This window comes from Cryptomeria japonica, chromosome 11, assembly GCF_030272615.1.
Source record: "Cryptomeria japonica chromosome 11, Sugi_1.0, whole genome shotgun sequence".
NCBI lineage: Eukaryota > Viridiplantae > Streptophyta > Pinopsida > Cupressales > Cupressaceae > Cryptomeria > Cryptomeria japonica.
The window spans coordinates 29446906-29467570 of record NC_081415.1 but is presented as its reverse complement, the minus strand read 5'-3'; the positions used below and the strand labels follow the sequence as shown (position 1 = coordinate 29467570).

Genomic DNA, 20665 nt, shown 5'->3' with positions numbered 1-20665 from the left:
GAGTTCGTGCTGAGCAAGCTGAGGGGTACATTGATCACCTGCTGAAACCATTGCAACATGCTCCTGAATCCCATGTTCCCCCATTGGCATTGGCACAAAGGACCACGGCTGAATTTGACGGAGTGTGTGATACCGCCAAAGCCGTCAGAGAATGGATTCAAGGCATTAAGGAAAGGGGCGAGCAAATCTTCAAAGATTTGCGCAAAATGGCTCTCCATAGGGAATCCACTCTTATCAAAATGTGTAAGCTGAGGAAAGAATGTTATAACGCTCATGAGGCAATTGCCAAGGCATTGCCCCTCATAAGGGCTCTATTTTGGACCTGCTCTCAAATCCCCACAATTGATATTATCCTAGATCCTTATAATGTCAATACCTTCAAGGAATGGTATTGGATTCTCAGCATGAAGAACGTCATGAAGGATAATATCAATAAAATGCAAGATAAGTGCGATGATGCTTTGTCAAATGTGAATTTTCTTGGTGAAAAGATCCTCAGATCAATGGTTCTCGATTGGAAAAGTAGTATGATAGATAATGAGGTGCAACCACAGTGGGAGGACAGGCTTAAAACCAGGGTCACCTACTCCATGGAGGACCTAGATTTTGCTAGTGGGCTGCAGGTGGACATATCATGCTTTGAAAATCATAAATCATACTGGAGGGAAGAGCTGGAGAATATAGATAGCCTCCTATAGGGTATTCATTATAAAATATTTAATTCTCCTATGCCCCCGACAACCGAACTGTTCAAGTTGTGCCTAAGATTCCAGGACTATGTTCGGGTAGAGCGTGCAGCCGATCGGGATATCTGGGGAGAGTACTTGCATGACGAGGTCAAATTTATCACAAAGGAGTCCACAATAGGAAAGGAGAAAGTTCTGTCCTGAAATACAAGTTTCTTTTTTAAATCTTAAAATACACTTTTCAGACATAAAGTTCATTCCTAACTACCAAAACAGTTGTAAATCTTGAGCTCCGTGCATGTGCACTTTTTGGAACAGCTTTTTGGGTAGTTATTGATTAACTTTTTGGATAGTTATTGCTTCCCCTTTTTGTTGTTGATATTTTGCCTCCCATTTATGGGTATGGGCAGTTTTGATAGAGGATGAATCTGACCCACTTGTTTAAAGTTTAAATCTTGGCCTTTTATCCATTTTTTAGGAACTCTATATAAAGGAGTTAGTTTCTCCTCGGTAAAGGTAAAAAAAACAAAGATTGTTGCAAAAAATTTGGCGAAATATATATAGGATTTAATGGATGTTAAAGCCGTGTTTTTTTTACTGTGAGTGCATGGTCCTCTTCTCCATTTATTTCATATTTCTGCAACTGTATTTACTTTCAGACAGTTATTTATTCATGTATTTGATGAAAAATCTTGGTTCATACCATTAGGAAATAGTTGATTATTGTTTCCTCTGCATGGCTAGTCTAAGCCCCCTTTTGTGCTAAGTTTGGTTATTAGATTTGGATAAATAGGTGTAAGAGTCTATCATTCGTATCTAATAGCTTGAAAATTCAAAATCCTTAGATGATTGCACTGGTTTTTACCTCGTTGTGCTAATTAGCTGGCAAAGTAATTTCTAGTTATTTTAAGACTTTCGTCTATGTGTTGAAATAGGTTGTCTTGGTTAAAATTTGTTAACTATTCTTAGTCATTCTTTATCCTTATCCCTCCTTTTTCCTTTTTTTTTTATTAAAGAAACCCGCCAGTCAAGCTGAAATAATATCAATCAGAAGCAAATCAGATGATATAGGACTGTAAAACTTTAGGGAACCTGTACAAAACCAATTCCCTCTAACCGTAAGTCCCCTTTGTGTTTCCAACAAAACACATCAACCACTAAGCTATCCTGCAGTCAAGACCTGACAACCGAAACATTGAGGTAATCCCCATTGATCAAATTAATACAGCATTAGGGATTTCCTTATCTCAAGAGAGGATAGGATTCTTAGCATTTCTGTTTTGCGTTGGCCAGATGAAGTCGTAGTTCCGCGACTTTAGACACGTCAACAATTATATATGTTGAAATACAAGGGGGACTTACGCTTGGCTTGTTCAATTCATAATGGAGATTTATTGTTTGGGTTTGGATTATGGACTTCAAGAGAACTGAAAAGGAGATAAGTGTTATAAATTCTAATCTATTCTTAATAATTCAAGAGACGGTATTGACTAGGTGACTTCAATAAACAACACTTTGCTTTGCCACACTTAGGACAACTACACAAAGTGAGTGCGATCTTCAAGGGATGTGCTTATGATTTTCATACTTATGAATAATACCAATAATTGAACAATATTACTCAAAGTAGAAGTTAAACCTCCACAAAATAAGCTCAGAATAACTTTACATAATGAACAAAAATCATCTGTTCATCAAAAGTATGAGCGGAAATTCACCATAAATCAATACCTATCAGATCTTGCATTCTTCTAATATACATGAAATAAAATCTAAACTATGATGAGGGATAAGAACCATGCCAACTCCAAAATAAGAGAGGTAATCGCCATCAATTCAACAATGCATTACTTATTACTTGGGCAGTTGTAAGCAACAATTTACTTATCTCAACATGTTTTGCAACATGCTCCCATAACTTACAAATGAGGGGTGAGCTCAATTTATAGGCTCCCCAATTACAATTCAATCACCAAGATGGATTTCAAATCAACGGTCCAGATTACAAAATAAAACCCTAATTAGGGTTTGTTACAATTAACTACCCTTGGACCAATGAGAAAATTACATTTGAGGACACTTGTCCTCCTTGCTCAATATAAACCAATAATAAAATAGAAGGTTGTTGCATTGTGAAGTGTGCCTTCTAGAAGCTTTTGGATAAGTCAGGTTCGTTGAACCCGAACATGTTGACTTGGAACAATTGAATCTCTTCCTTGAAATCTCCAATTTGTGCTGAAAAATTTGTTTGGAATAGTCTTCTCACCACCATCTGATCTTGATTGGGAGCTTGTCTTTGACTCTTCAAGAGATGAAATCCTTCAAGAAATCCATAATTTCTTTTAATTTTTTTGCCAAGTTTGTGCCTTGATTTTGGAGAAGAACTTCCCTGTGCCTTCACGACAATGGAGAAAATTGGAACTTTTCTATGAAGTGTTTCCCATACTTAGCCAAATTTTGGCTAGTCAATTTTATTTTGTGATACCTTCGTGTGGATCCTTCAACACCTAGCCAAAATTTTTGCCATTTCTATGCTTAAATGAACTTTGTCTGTTGTTCTGCCCTCAATTTTGAATTTGGCTTGTGCTAAATAGAACAAAGTCCACCTTTGGACAAGAATTTTATTCATATCCTCTTTATTTTCCTCTTTTTTCTTTTTCTTTCTTCTCGTTTCCTCTCCAACACTTAGTCAAAATTTGATTCTTTTGGTTGCGGAAAATTCCACACTTTGCCATTTTTCATGTGTAGAACTTTTATTTTCCAACCTGTTTGTTTGTTTGACCCTTGATTTCATGTGCTGCTTTGTCAAATTTATTTTTCCCTTTAGCAATTTTCTCTCTTCAGCATGGCAAGTCGATTGTCTTCATGTCTTATCCTTGAGCCATTGGCAAGTTTTTAGGTCTTTCTTAGGCATCTTCACATATTTCATTTATGCCTAGTCAACTTGTGTTTTATGCAATTTACCTTAGCAAATTTTATTTTCTTTTGTCATGTCAAAACTCTCCACGTTTCCTTGCCTATGCGGACTTTGTCTTTGTTTGGACAATCTTCTTTTCAAATTTATCTTTGCCAACCTCCTCCCATCATGGGCGGACCCGAAGGTTTCTTTAACATTGCTTTTCTTCTTCTATTATGTCTAGGCGGACTTGGATGAAGTCTTGCCATCATGTTATATGCTTTATCTTGGACAATCTAAACCATGCTTTTTTATCCTTCCAAGGTGAACTTGAGAGTTGACAAGCCAAGGCGGACTTGGCTTCCTTTATGCCATGTCTTTATGCTTTTCTTGGTGGACTTCAATGCTTATTTGCCATCTCTTTCATGTCTTCTAACTTGGGCGGACTTGAAGTATGCTGGGATGTCCAAACCTTGGCTAGGCAAACTTGGAAGGTGTTTGGACATCCTTCTAATATGCTTTTCCATTCTTCTATGTTTTCATCCTTTCCATGTTTTTCTCAAGCTGGGCAGACGTTATCTTGATTTGACAAGTCTTCTGATTATGCTTTTTTCCTCTCCACTTTATCTTGCTTTAATCTTTTATCTTCTAGGGGGCGAACTTGAAGAAGGTTTAGCCATATCCTTATCTTGGTTGGGCGAACTTGCTAACTCTTATGCCACCTTTCTTGCTTGGCTAGGAAGACTTGATGGCTAGCTTGCCAAGTACTAGGGCGGACTTGGAGGTTACTTTGACATTCTTGCTTTGGGCGGAGTCTAGCTTGTGCTTGCCTTGGGTGGAGTTTGAGCATGCTTTGACATTCTTCCAACATGTTGGGCGGAGTTTGGGTTTAATGTGCCATTCCACACCTTCAAGCTAGGGCAGACTTTGCCATAAGTCAACCATCTTTCCTCTTCACTTGGCGGACTTTAGGAAGACTATGTGCCATGTTTGCTTTAGCTTTTCTCCTTAATCAAAGGTAGGATTTTGATTAACCTTTGCCATGGGTTGTTTAACTAAAGGTAGGAGTTTAATGTGTGTCTGCCAACTTTATTTGTGAATGGGCGGAATTCAAGAGCCTTTTACCAAGGCAAAATTGGCTCTTCCTTGGACAAGACGAAGTTTGCTAATGTGCTGCCATCTCCTCTTTGGCATGGCGGACTTGGAGGTAGACAAGATATGTCGGACTTTATGGTTTCCTTGCTATGGCAAACTTGGTACATGTTTAGACATTGCTTCCTTGGACAGCCATGCGCCATCTCCTTTGTCGAATGTCCTTGATTCCAATTTTCCTTCCAAACACGTTCATTTGAGCTGCTATGTTCATATGTGATCTGCCATGTTGATACTGGATTCATCTGGAACAAAACCCTAATTAGGGTTTTCACCTTGCTTTTTTCATTTAAAGATAATTTTTCAATTTTGAGGACATGGGCACCAATCATATGGCTTGAGGAATGGTCTTTTGGAACAAAACCCTAATTAGGGTTTTTACATTGCTTTTTACACTTAGAAGCAAAATTTCTCAATTCTGACAACATGGGTAGTAATGATATGGCCCGAGGAACAAAACCCTAATTCTACTTTTAAAAAAAGCAAAAAAAGCAAAAAGCAAAAAGAAGCAAGAAGCAAGCCAAAAAAGTTGCTTCTCGGATTGGGCCCAAAGTGCCAAAAACAAAAATTTCTAAATTTAGAAAAAAACAAATAGGCAAAAATTCCTAAAAATAGAAAGTTGTCAGAAATGACCCAAAGCAATTGCGATCCTCGTCCTTCAGACCTTCTAAGCACTTTGACAACGTTAAAACATTGTTATGATTATGAACTCTCTACTTGGCTCGGGATGACTTCTCAAAAAAAACTCTAAATCATTTGCAAAAAGATTGGTGATTAGCAGTTGCGACGTTAAAGCAAAACCCTAAAAAGCAAAAAATAGGGGGTCCCCATTTGCAATGGGGCGTTGTGTGAAATAGGTCACAATAGTGCCTTGGGTGGGAAGGTAGGTAGAAGAGGTCTAGAGCTCACCATTCTAGTGGGTTGAGCTACATGTTAAAAGTTGTCGTCCACATTTCCTCCTCTGTTACCCTCATTTCCATTTTGTCCACCATTATTACCTCCATTGTTCCCCCCATTGTCTCCACCTCTAGCATTAGCATTAATATTAACATCCAATTGCCTAGCCATCATTTGAACAACAAGTCTATCCGTTGGTTTTGTTCGTGTGCTCTCTAACTGCATGAATCGTTCTATCATATTGAAAAATCTTTCCTCACTTGGGTCTCTTCTCTCACCCATATTGTCAACGCTCTGTTCTCCTTTAGCTCTATGTTCTTCCGGAGCCGCTTGTTCCTCTGGACCTATATTTAATACTGCTCTGTTCCTTTTAGTGTTGTAATGGTGAGTGAAAGGTTGTTGATCAAAGCCAGACATGTCACTGTTTGTATATTTTTTGAACCCTTCAGGGTGGCAGTATTTTCTGCTCTGATATCACTGTAAGAAGACCCCCTGTTCTAGACCAAATTATTTTTCCCCTTTCTACTCACTATAATTTTGTCAAATAGGTTGCTTGCAACTTGGTTACTGAGTTATCTGATAAATTCTTAGTTTGCAGATGTGAATGGTTGTTTCACTCTTCCTTTGTTTGAAAGCTTGGGGTTTGCAAATTGATACCAAATCAACCAAAATGAAGAACAGCACTATATTAGATTCACATTATAGCAATGTTCAGATTTAAGATGAACAATGTTCAGAATTACATTATATTGTATTGTTGATAACAATACCATTACATTGCGTTTCTTGAATACTCAAGCAACATTACATTTGCATTGCCTAATTCTATCCAAACAATGATAACAATGGAAAGGCCTACCAATAATGCTGCCCAAAACTCAGTTTCAAACCTGATACAACCTCCTTATGACATGTACAACACACTTAGAACTGCTACAGACCTGTTCGACATCTTCCCTTTACATTTGTTGGTAATACGACACTATGGCAGCCCATTGTAATGCCCAGATTTCAGTCACAGCACCAATATTTACTGGTATGGCAGCCTCCAACACTTATCTCAGCAGTACGGCACCCAAGGGATTAGCTTAGCAGTACGACAGCCTTGGGGTTTGAATCAAACAGTAGTATGAGTATGCAATGTATGATGAACAACAATTACTTCCACAATAGTTCGATGGCAACTATGTACTTCCAGCCTAATGCCCAATTGAACCCTTGCCCGACAATGCAATATTGAAAAATAGAAATGACTGTAAATGCAAATTTCTGATTTTACCTTGAAAACTTGATTCAAATCCTCTTGATTGTGTCTTTCAATCATAGTTGAAAAACTTGGACTCGCCACGGACTCGGCAAACCAAAAATTTGGACTCGGACTCGGACTCGTGAAAGACTCGTGAAAGACTCGGCAAGGACTCGGCAAAAAAAAAAACCGTAGTTTTACAAAAAAACATAAAGAAATCAATGCATTTAGAGAACATAAGAGCCATAATTGAAACATTACACATGTCACATACTCATAGTTTCAAACTTTCAACTCTAAAATGTATAATACCAAGATTTCTTCAATGCTAATTATGCTTTTATATGGAGCTTAATCAGACTCGGAGGTTAAATTTTCCCTACTTCCATCGGCGCAATTTCCCCCTCTATTTTTCGACGGGGGTTTGGGGGCAACGCCCCCAAGTTGGGGTCAAGGGGCATCGCCGAAGGATCCTGAAATTTGACTAAGTTTGGAAAATTGAAGAATCCTCGAAAAACTAGATTTTGCATTATAACTCCTGGAGGTCCGAAACCACTCTCAAACATCCTGACAGTATATATGGAATATAACTTAAAGTCTGGAATGTCATCCTGATTTTCAAATGCCCTGAAATTTGGCTAAGTTTGGAATGTCTTCCTGATCCTGAAATCTGACTAAGTCTGGAAAATTGAAGAATCCTCCAAAAACTAGATTTTGCATTATAACTCCTGGAGGTCCGTAACCACTCTCAAACATCCTGACAATATATATGGAATATAACTTAAAGTGTCACTTATACTTAAATGTTATATTCCATATATGAATCTTGACAGAGAGACCAAATTTTTTCACATGTTAAACTCAATTTTAAAGCTTGCATGACATTTTTTCTGGGTCGCACGAGTCCATCTGAAAGACTCGCGAGTCCATGCAAAAGACTCGCGAATCTTTCAGATGGACTCGCCAGGACTCACCTCGCGAGTCCTTGGCGAGTCAACTCGTGGCTCCCATGGACTCGTGAGTCCGTGGCGAGTCCACGAGTTTTAAAACTATGGGTTAGGGGTCCTTATCTTGTTGCTTCGAGGCATCCTAGTCCTAAGAAATGTGGGATTTTTCTCAGGGGACATGTCCTTAGGGAACATTGCTAAGACTTGATAGTGTTTCCTCTAAAACAAAAAGCTCTGTGATACCTTTCAAATGCTTAAAACAAGATGAAAAATGGAATTTGGTTGATCAAATTATGGTCTTTGGAAGATTGTTTTGAAACCAACCATTTCTACCCCAAAAGCAAAAAATTGAAAATTAGATTTGTAAGAACACCATCAAGAAGTCATGGATACATGTTGACAGATCCCCTGGCCTTTTTTGGGCATCCCCTGTCTGATGCAAGGAGAATGTCATTCATGAGGGTTTTCATCCTCACAAACCTTCGAAGAAAAACTTCTCCAATATTTTGTCAATTTCATATATTTTCCAAACATGCTGAAAGAGGACTCTTCAATCTCTTTTATAACCCTTTCTAAGAGCTCATTCACTCCTCTTGTCAATGTGGGATAAACAAAATCACTCTTTTTGTCCTTTCTTATAATTTTGGGATTTTTGCTTTTTTGCCCCTATTTTCTTGCAATTTCTTTTTCTTTAATATTTCCCATGCCATGTATCATGATTTTCCTTCAACATACGTCGCCAAACACTTTTTTATGCCTCCAATGTATTATAGAATAAAGGGGAACTTTTTTATTTAAATATTTCCCACAACTATAGACTATGTATTAATAAAGTTAAATAATTAAATTTAACTTTATAAAATACTTTATTAATGCACAATAAATCATATCAATGATAAATAAATCTTCTTGTCGATTTGAAACAATTACCATCAACATGTCACTGCCATTGAATGTCCAACCATGTCCAAAAATACTTACTATAAATAGTACGTGTGCCCAAAAGTGCCTCAAATCACCTCAAAATGACTTGCAACTGAAAATGCCTTGGTAAAATTTCTCCAAGATCTGTTCTGTGTCCTGGTTAGCCTACGGGACCATGAGAAAATAGGCTAACAACAAATTATGGGCTAACTCGCTAGAAAGGGGACATTAAAAATTTCTACATAGCAAGTTTGTAGTTTTCAGCGTCAGATCAGACTTCTTCATTACTGCATTTTATGGGTATGCTTGAAATACATTTGTAATTTCATTTCATGAACTGGGTTATTCATATTTTTTGAGATATATCGTATCTACAATTTTGAAATTAAATTTGAGTTATTTTGGCCTTGTGGATTTCTTGAATATTGTCAATTTTTGAGCTATTTAATTGCTGTGAGTATTTCTATTATCATACAAATATTCTGAACTTATCTCTTTGAAGAGCACACAAGAAATACTGAGATGGGGCGGGGGGGGGGGGTGTGAATCAGTATTTCAGATTTTTAACTTGCAAAAGCATAAAACCCTTTCGAGTAAAAACCCATGGCACAAAAGCTTTCATTATCAAAATGGGCACTAACCCAATGAGCATCCACTCCTATCAGCTGAGGCACCAACCTCTGATACACGAAAGTGAACACCAACTCCAGAAATTCAAAACAACCACCTCAAAAGTATTCCTTCAAATCTATTAATGTTTTAGTCTAACCCTCAAAGAATTACAACTTAAGCTTGACTGGCTGTGGTGAATAGGAAGACTCGTGCATCTAATTATGTTTTGCAAAGTCATTAACTTCAAACTGCACTTCTTCTCTTTACACTTTATTTAACATAGCATACCAAACTTCACACTAAAAACTCCATGTCACAATTGCAGGATCAAACACCCTCTTTTCATAACTTAAAAATAATAATAAAGATGTTCCACGTCTTTTGTATGTCCAACCAATAATGACCTCAAAAAATGAACTCAGTACTCAGCTCTGAGAAAAATATCGAATCTCACACTCCTCAAAGTCATCCAAGGCACTCGTTGCTTTAAGCAATATAAATCATTTGCATCATAAGTACCCTGGCAACATCACTGTATCTGTTGCTTTTGCCAAATATGTTACTTTTGCCATTTACAGAGATATATACCTTTATAACTTCCATCCAATCAGTAAAAAAAATTCTCACATTTTTTCAGCAAAGAAAACGTTTTATTCAACAATAAGTAAAGTCATTTACGAAACACAATCAATTCTATGCTTTCATTGCCTCGCTTTAAACAAAAACGGAACCCCTGAAAAAATGCAACCAACACGTGATAAAAAACGAAACGGATTCTTTTACATCCACGTTAGACCAACGTAATGCACCACAACTCTCCTTTGACACACAACAATGAATCGAAAGCAGTTGCCAAAAGCACAAGTCGGAATAGTAATCAATAGACACGACAGGTGAGAATAAAAACGCACAACCACAAGAGTGATAATTTCCGTTTTTTAACAACTGTGTTATGCAATTTGATTCACGGCACCCACAACAAACAAATAAGCTGAATTCTCTTAAAAATGTCTCCTTGACAATTATTTCTACACCTCTGGCTCGAACCATGATAACACATCAAAACACAGCTCACAATTTTGTAACAAACAGCCATGAAAATGTTTTTAACATATATCATAGACTCGTATAATAATCGTTTTGTAAATCACCAACTCACTACAAACCGACTAGTGTCTTTTGTTTGTTCACTCAGAAAAAAACAACATCGAACATGTTTTAACTTACAACACTTGTCAATCTTGAGAAAAGAATCCCAAAAGAAAACGTGTCTGAAAAGACTGCAAAACAGTTTCTGTTCCTTTGAGACACGTCCATGAAGTGTCCTTCCAACATAGCATCTGAACATATAATATACGCCACACACTTGAGCTAAAGTCAAACAAAGATGTGTCAAACTGTTTTGACCAAACAAACCAGCAAGCAGGTGACATGGCAAGTAAGTAAACAAGCTAGCAGCTTAAGCATACACATAGGCTGCTCAACCAAACCGGCAAACAACTCAACCAGGCAGGCGAGTAGCATCTGAACATATAATGTACGCCACACACTTGAGCTAAAGTCAAACAAAGATGTGTCAAACTATTTTGACCAAACAAATCAGCAAGCAGGTGACATGGCAAGTAAGTAAACAAGCTAGCAGCTTAAGCATACACATAGGCTGCTCAACCAAACAGGCAAACAACTCAACCAGGCAGGCAAGTAGGTCAATCAAGCAGACAAGCAGCTCAAGTAGCTGAAGCAGCTCAATCCATGTCTTTGAAATTTAAACTACTTTAAGCAGCACCCTTTGATGTCAATGACAACATACTCAACGCTCTTTTCTATAGACAACTACAGATCAGAAAACAAAACACACAAAAAAAAACAAGGAAAAATATGGCTGTATATTACATTGGTGTCTCTTACTGAGTTGGTGCTTATTTGTGGGAATTGGTGCCTACAATTCATTTAACAGGGGATTGGTGTGTCCAATGGGTTGGTGCCTATAACCTTTTGCCGTGGTTTTCTTTCAAAAGGGTTTCCATGTAAATCTTGTGTTCTTAGTCGTTGATATTGTGCAATTGATATTATTGTGGTTGTTAAGTTTTGCAAAGAAGAAAAGATTGTTTTATACTGATTCACCTCCCTCTTAGTATAAGCATGTGTTCATCAATTTCTTGATGGCCCTAGGTTTTTGTATAGTTTTGGATCATATATGTAAAGGGCATGACCTCCAAGGCCAATCTTACATAAAAAGAGGCACATGTTGGATCTTAGTAGTTGCTCTTTGCAATATGCTAGATTTGAAAAGTTTTACTACTTCCAAGGGAATCTTCATGTCTCATCACAAATTTTGAAAGAAAATTACGTCCCACCAATCACCACATCTTTTGAGCTTAAATTAGACACGAACTCTTCCAAAGCATACCATTTTGATTCAATCATTAGACTTTCTTCAGACAGCATAGGCCCGTCAAGACTATCCTAGACAAAACTATAAGTCACCTCCCACGATTTTCAAAAATTAAATACGTCTCCAGAAACTTTTAAGTCCCATGACCCCAGAATGATTCTACAAAAATTTCAATAAAAAACTTGTATCCAGCGCACATCTTCCGTTACAAATTCCAAAACTTGAGTTTTTTTCTTTTCTGAGGACTAACACCATTTGAAATTTTTCAAAAAAAAAAAACGACGGCAGACCCTATCTTCAATAATGACCATCGGTTTCTAATTTAGGAGGAGTTGCTGTATTCCATTATCTCTGTGCTTTTATTAAGCACGAATTCTGCTGAGACAAAACCGTTTTCGTCAATAAAAAATCTCTGCTACGTTACACATCACAAAACAGCTCCTTAAAAAAAATTCATAGCTATCCTTAATCACGACTTAATAACTTGACTCTGCAGCATACACTGTTTTTTTAAAAATAACTCTGCAGAATTTCTGACTGCAGTAATTAAGGAAGCCATTCCACGTGGAGGCGAATAAGATAATCTCACCGAAAAGAAATGCCAACCAAAAACTAATAATTGATTCCATAGGAATTGAAAATTAAATACATTCTGAATGTTTAAAAAAAAAATGCTGCCACGCACCAGTGCCCAAGCATTGAATATCAAAGATCTTACCTTAAAGAAAATTCGCATAAGAGGCTGAGAATCGGGTCCCACAAAAATACATTGATGTGGCATAAGAAATCTGATGTAGCAGCTGACATATGCCAAGCAGGCACATAGACATATGCCAAGCAAACACACAAGCAGGTCAAGCTCCAACAATGACATCAATGACAAAATGTCCAACATGTTAGGGGTTGTCTAAGACACTGCCCAAGCAACCCATGTATGCTCTTGGTAAATGTGCAGTGTAGTGCTGGCTGGGCTGTTCTTGGGGTGAAACCCCAGGTAACTTAAACCTGTACCCATTAGGACCAGGTAAGGTATCCTCCAAGGATGAATCCAACAATAAATGTGTTTGAATCCATTGTGTTCTTGAAAATCATAAATGTTCTTCCTTGTGAACTGCATGTTTGTATCTACTTTCTAATAGCAGTATGAGTTATGTGTTTTTGCAATCATAGACAGTTGTTATGGCTTGAAATCGTAAATGATTATATGCGAGTTACAGTAGTTTTTTTTTATCACATAACATACAAATACATGTTCTAGTCTACCCCATATTTTTTTTGACATTCATAACATGCTATATAATCTTTGTATTTTCAGGAAACCAAACTTTGCACAGTGTACAAGAAATGATTGCTGCATCAAACAATAGAAATTTGGGATTGACACTAGATCTTCATGACAATCAACTAGGGGCTAGTGCTTTGCTGCAGGTTTGTAATCTTCGTTATAATTTTGAGTCTTTATCTGAACAATAATGACCACTGTCCTTACATTTAGATTTAGGAATTGTGATGGAAATTGTAAGCCTAAAAGTCTTATTCCTGTTGCAACCCCTCAGTCGATCACCAGAAGACATGAAATTTATATTCATGTAATCAGTATTGTTGGTTGAGGTCGGAATCTAACATTTCATATTGATTACCCGAGTCCTACCAAAATGAGAAATCGAAAACCTAAAAAAAGGAAGCCTAATCACAGTTAAGTTTTCATTGAACATACATGGAAAAGTAAAGTTTAGAAATAATATAAAATCATCGAAGCAGCATTAATTATCAAAACATCCTTTCAAGGCTAGAAAATTGCAGGAATAATATGTTCACAAATTTAGATCATACTGATAGTATAATACAATTTATGTATCCATGTACATTTACAATTATTTCAAATAATAACATATATAAAAAGATGTAGGAGCATAGTTCAACCCTGCTGACTGAAAATGAATGTATGTGAGCTACCTCAGGTATGCATAGCCAAATAATTTGTATAACTTTATAGCTATATTTCCAAAACACGATTTTAGTGTAATATGAACAAGTGTAATCCAAGCATAATGTATTGTCCTTGCTACAAAATTGCAATGTATATCAACATACTAGATAGAAGAGTGGAAGCATCATTGGAGTGTTTTTCCTCCAAACACAGAACCTTATGGTCTCCCTTGACATCTCTCAAATGGGAATGTCCCTACCTTTAAATGATGGCAGAAGATGAGAGAAGCCATTCTACAAGAGACCGAGAGATCTGTGTGCAAAGTAAAGTCTAATCACCAACATATGTGCAGCCAAAGCATGCAAAATCAAATAACATAAGAATTATCCTATCTATAGGCAGACATTGACAAGTATTATGAACCAAATGCTATGAATAATAGGAACAAATGTTTATGTAAATCATGCTTTGGCTAAATCCTTAATGAGATGGTGGTCACAATATGCCTGCAACTTTACCCAACGATAAGTGGGTTTAATATAAAACATTGGTACATCCCAAATTCTTCTAATTCCTTAATGTTGATCTAGCACAATCATGTCATAATCCAGTAATTTTCCCTAACTAAAATCAATTTTAAACAGTTCAACAAAATCATGTTATCCAAGTTGAAATACGACCAAACTAGTTTTAGATGGTCTCTCTCCTTTTAATCACAAGTCAAATACTAGTAGGACCCTGTTGATGTGTTTTTTATGCACATAACTTAACAAAATAAATTACCAAGATAATTTACCCTCTCTTGAACAAAATCACCTCAGATGTTAAGAATGAGATCAACTAAAATGATTCCAAGATTTCTACATGTCAGGTCTTGACGAGTGGGTAACTCAATGGTCGATGTGAATTGTTGTGTTCACTTGGGGACTTAAGCAAATGTTTGGATTATCATGAATAATGGGGAATAGGTGTGTTGACAACTTAAGATTTATCAATATGGCTCTGGATTTACTTCTTACTAAAAAAAGGGGGCAAAAGGAATAGGGTTCAGGAAGTCTATTCTAAGCCTAGGAATGTAGGAAATGATGAATGGATCTAGTGGAATCAAACCAAGCAAGGTCTCACAATCAGGTATTGACACAAGCTTAGTGCAATCGTCTGAGGTATACTTAAAGATTTTCAGGTTATCACCATCAAACGTTGACACCATCCAAGTTGATGCTTGTCAAGGGATGCGTAATAGTTGAAGTTAAGTTTACTTAAAATTCCAGTTGACCACACAAGGTGCACTTACCAGCGGCAAGAGGCTAGTGGTATGGACTAAGGATTCCACACTAATGGATTCAACAAATCTTTCACTCAATCTAACATACATGAAAATAAATTCTAAACTAAAATTCTAATCTAATTTGGAGGAATTGAGAACCATGAATGCAAATACAACACTTGAAGAGCAAAATCACCAACAATTGAACAATGATTATGATTCAAATAGCTGCAACATATATCAACAATTCTACAAAAACTCTTTCTTACAAATGAGAGACAAGGAGGCATATATAGAGTCTCTTACAACATGGATGGCCAAGATTGACCCAAGATCAACGACCGAGATTACAAGATAAAACCCTAGTTAGGGTTTGTACAACCACCATTTTACATTGGCCAATAAGAAACGAGGGTAGGTAAGATAAATAATATTTGATGTAGCGCCATGTGTCACCTATTCCCTCCTTGAATGAATGTTGGCTTGGTACCCTTTGATTGAACGAGTGGTGACTAGGATGCCACCTCGGCTTGCCTTATACACTTAACCAATTTGCCTTGTACATTCTTCATCTTCACAATGTTTGGAATCCCTTATGATACTTTACATTCCATCCTTATGTTAAGGAATTCCATGAATTGTTCCCTCCTTATGTTTGGAAAATTTCCCAATCTTGGAATCTTGAAATATTTCCTTCATTGATGCACTTTGATATTGAAATTCCTTGATGTAGTTCCGGATTTCTTGATGTGAAATCCCTTGTGTTCATTTCTCGAGCTTGCTTTCCTTCATTTGTTCTTCATCAAAGTGAAGTCTTCTTCATGATTGATCTAGTCCTCACCTTCGCCTTTTGGAATCTCTATCCGGAAATCCCCATCCAATCTTTGAAGTATTGATCTTCCTTCACCTCAAGCCCTGATCATCGTACTTCCTTTCCTCATAATAGTCCTGCGAAACAAACAAGCATTGAATCAAACACCCATGTGATAAACTTGATTTCAACCTTGGTGGGAAATCTAACCGCATATGGACTGATCATTCCTCAAAACCATCCGCATTATCCTTGTCCATTCTTCACTTGGTGGAAATTTGATGCCTATCTGGACAACTTCCTTCCTTTGTAATTCTGTCCTGCAGTGGAAATCCAAACCTCATCCAAACTCATTGTCCTTGAAAATCTTGTGTTGATTGGATCACCATTCCATGGAGTGGAAATCCGGACACCATCAGGACTTTGTTCCTGACATTTGTCCCAACATGTGATAGGTAGTCTTAAAAAATTGTAACACCAACTTTGGAAAATATGAAGGTCAGGATTGAAATTTGAAAAATTCTCCTCAAGAAAACCAATTTTCAGACTTAGGATAAGTTTGATCATAATTGCTAAGTCTGGAGACCTCCATGTAAACTTAGAAAATCAAGTATTTGGAGCACAAAATGAATGTCCAGGTCTGGAAATATCACTTGGAGGTCTGAAAACACTGAGAAAGTGACTGATTTTTTATATCAATGTTGTAATAAAAGTCTGATTTTCTGAGAACAAAGTTTGAATACGCCCTCCAATGTCTCAAAATTCTCAAAAAATGGTGTATTCAAGTCTGATTTTCTGATTCTTAAGTCTGAATACACCCTTTGAAAGTCTGAAAATGGCTCGAGAAAGTCTGAAGACACTCTGAAAATGATGAATATCAATGGCTAGAAGTGGTCACAGCTATGTCACATGCTTGCATTTGAATTATTTTGACCTTCAAAACTCAGAAATGGTCACATCTGGGCGCAACTATGTGGCTGGAAATGAAGTTTCAGTTTGAAGACAACCTGGTATACTAAAAAAAAATCAAAATTAGTGCCAATAAGTATACCACAATTCTGAAAATGGTTGGAAAAGGGTGCGGAAAAGTCTGATTTTTAGTTCTTAAAGTTTGAAGACACCCTTCCAAGGTCCAACAATGGCTGCCCAATGTCTGAAGACAACCTGCAACTTCAATAAATCAGTCATTTAAACTTGTAGTCATAGGAAACACTTGTATTTGATGGATTTCACCTTCCGAAAGTGAAGTTTGTCAAATCTGGGCACAAACAAAGGGTTGCTAAAAAATATCTAAGTCTGAAGACAAATCTGAAAATGGAGTTTCAGACTTAGATCAGCAATGGAAGCTCCACCAAATGCCCAAAAAACTCATAAAAAATGACGCCCAAGTAAAATTTTTCAAATTGGCAAGTGGTTGGAAATGAAAATCAGTCTGAAGACAACCTGCAACTATGGAGTTTCAGACTGTAACAACAATGGCAGCCCTTGAAAATGCACTGAAAACTCCTCCAAACAGCCCTTAACCAAAATCGCCTTAGTGTGGATGAGCTGAGCAATGAAGAATAATTCTGAAAATGTGTTCCCAACCAACAATGGAGGTCAAATCACTCCTAGCAATTGCGCCCAGCAAGGTCTGAAAATAATGGCAGCCCCTTAACACTAAAAAATATCACCAAAATTCATCAAGATATGGAGGAATCAGCCTCCCAAATAAAATTGCCCAACTTCAGCCATGGCGCCACCTCCCAAATCTGAAAATTACTCTAAAAAACATGCTCAAATGGCTGCCAAGAAATATTGCCCAGCTGGGAATAGGCAGAAAATGAACAACAAAACTAACTTTCAGCTCCGAATGTGTCAAGTAGACACTTCACCAAAATTGCCCAGCTGGAGAAAATCACCCAAATCAGCAACTTAGCAATCACACTCAACAAATATAATGATATTTTAATGCTGGTCACCTCTCTTTAAACATGTTTTCACCTTGAGTTTTCATCACACAAGCAATGTGGGATAAAACATTTGCACTTTAACACTTGTGTTGGAAAAATCAACTTGCTTGGGAAATAATATTTTTTAATTTTTTAAAACATTGCAAGTCATTAAATAATTGTTTTTAATTTTTAAATAATCGTCAATGCTTGTAAAAACAACTAAATTTGGGGTCAATTTATTTAAAATATTCCAAAATTTAGATCAAAATTAACCCTTGGGGGAAAATCGCCCCATGTTGGGATAAAAATCCCAATAAAAACTCATTAAAAATCATTAAAATGCTCTTGGAGGAAATTCACCCCATGTTGGGATAAAAATCCCAACAAAATTTCATCAAACTTGCACATAAAATAGGCCAGGGGAAAATCAACTTGGGCATGGATAAAGAATCCACACAAAAATTCACTTCATTTGCAAAAAATACTCCCTGGTGGAATCTCGACCTCAGTCTGGATGAAAATCCGGACTCAAAATTCATCATATTGCTCTCAGTGGAAAATCGACTTGGGTATGGAATCATCCTCAATGTTGTGCGCACTATAGTCCGTACTCCTGGTGGAAAATCGATGACAGTCTGAAAAAATTCTGACACTTAGCCAAATTTTAGCACTTCCAGGGGAAAATCGACCCAGGCATGGATAAACAGTGGTGGAAAATCATAACCAGTATGGATTTCAGGGGAAACCCATGTGTGATGTGGATTTTGAGTGGGGGAAAAGGGTGGGTAGTCTGGTATATGAGGGGAAAAGCACCTCTAGCATGGAATTTGACCTTCCAACCCTTGGAATATGGATTTCCCTTAGGAATTTGGCATTTTAACCACTCAAAATCAGTAGAAAACTCTAAAACTTGATAAAACACATCTGGACTTAGGCAAATTCATTAAAAATTTGAGCGAAAAACAAGGAAACCTATCGGGATAAAGTGCAAAATCAACTCGAATAACTTCCTAGGAGCAAGAAAACAACTCCTAACGGTCTTAAAACACCTTGGCACTTTAAAATCACCGATATGCGTGTTTAAAACACGTTAACGCTCAAGAAGGTCAACACTTAGCAAGAATAAATCAAAACCCTAAAGCGACCCCTAGACTTAGGCAAAACTCAGGATCACTCTATCATTTTGACATTTTAAACACATGATCCTATTCAAAATTCAAAAAATCAGTATTGGAGATTTTAATAAATTTTAAGAACAAAGCCAAATGATACACAAAAGACTAATATAGACAAGTGCTTTTTTCTCGTGGAAAACCCCTTCGAGTAAAAAACCATGGCATAAAATTTCCTTAATAACTCAAAATGGGCACGAACCCAGTTTACAAGGTAAACAAATTTCAGGAGAGCACCAACCCTCCACTCAGCACCAACTGATAATACTCAGAAGAGAGTTCCAACTCCCTTCCGAACGGTTATAAAGGCAAACAAAAATAACTCTGTTTTCTTGCTGGACCAAGTGTGATGAATACAACGTTTAAGCAGTAATCAATAATTCAGAGAATATCTCCAGCAACAACGTTCTCTGTCCCAGTCATTTGAAGCACCAAAATAATAATAATAAAACTCCAGCACTCTGCAACATGTCAATTTCAGAAGACATATCCTTCAGAACCACTTCACACATAACCGTGTATTTGTCTTCAAAGATTAAGTCCCCCAATATAAAATAAAATCTGTAACTGCTGAACATCCATTAAACACAATTTTCAGAACAAAAGCCTAAGCAAAGACTGGATTTCAAGTCAAGTTTCCTGCAAACACACAGATGCATCTAGACTTCCAAAAGGGATATAATTTTTGTTACATACCAAATACTTCCAAAGAGACTTGACCAATATCATGAATTAATACTTAAGAAAATTCCACGATCACTGCTATTTTAACTTCACAGGCTCTAAATGTATCTTTTGTGCTATGCCACACAACTAGTACATAACCTCCGTAATAGGAGGATTCTAGCATATTGGAAGTGACTTCTTCAACTTAAAAAAAATCTTCAGCACCAAAACTGACCACTTCAAAACTCACACACATGCTTCAAAAAAATATTTTTGTTAAGTTCATAATTCAAATTTCCTTCCCTGTATATTTCGCACAGCACAGATGATAACGGCTCATTAAAAATTCATAGCCAAAAATACGCTGACTAAAAATAAACTCCACTAACACGATTTAAGAAAAAAAAATGCTTGTCCACCTCCACGTGGGTATTTCCCAGTGAACCACGGGGACGCGTGCATTAATAAGAAAGTTTGCACGAGCTACCTCAATTTCTTCTTCTACGGCAGTGTGGGGATCCGTAGGCCGAAGTGCGATTGATTTTAGCAATGTTTTTTAGTAGACAACTGGACATGCCTTCTACCAGGTATCATGATGGCAATCAATTAAGGAGTACTTCGCACTGGATGAATATACAACTCAAAGATCTTCCTCCATACACTAAGTGATTGTTATTTAAATCATAATGGTGTATCGTGAATGGAGCTTATGTGGCAAAAGACTATCACATGAAGATAGTTTCGGCACGTTTGTGAAGGGATCTTTTAATTCCAACTTGAAAGCTTACATGAGCTTAGGATAAGCCTACAATTAAACTAGAATAATAATTCCTCACATGTATTCTATTGAACTGGCAGCTTCAAGGAAAGATAGCTGATTAGTTATGAATACAGGGTGGAGTTCGTTGCATAGTACAAAAATGACAAACGAAGGTCATTCCAATCTTTGGCTTTCAGTCTGGTCACAGGAGCCTATGGAATTACATAGGACTCTACACATGGGAAAGCTCTTGAAATACGAAGCCAAAGACAAGATGTGCATTTCCATAATTTGGCTTTTCTGGTCTTTCAAGTCAGCTGTCGAATTCTTCAAATCAAGTCAAGTTGTTTATAAGCTGAAGGTGTTAGCC

At 37.0% G+C, this 20665-nt stretch overlaps 1 protein-coding gene across 1 annotated transcript in view; it reads left to right on the top strand.

Annotated features, from left to right (window-relative positions):
* The window catches only part of LOC131050840 (protein TONSOKU), a 157045-nt gene that overhangs the window by 107233 nt on the left and 29147 nt on the right, over nt 1-20665 (top strand). The window contains exon 12 of the mRNA XM_057985133.2: nt 13071-13183. Within this exon, the coding sequence (XP_057841116.2) occupies nt 13071-13183 (113 nt within the window). The remainder of the gene's footprint in view (nt 1-13070; nt 13184-20665) is intronic.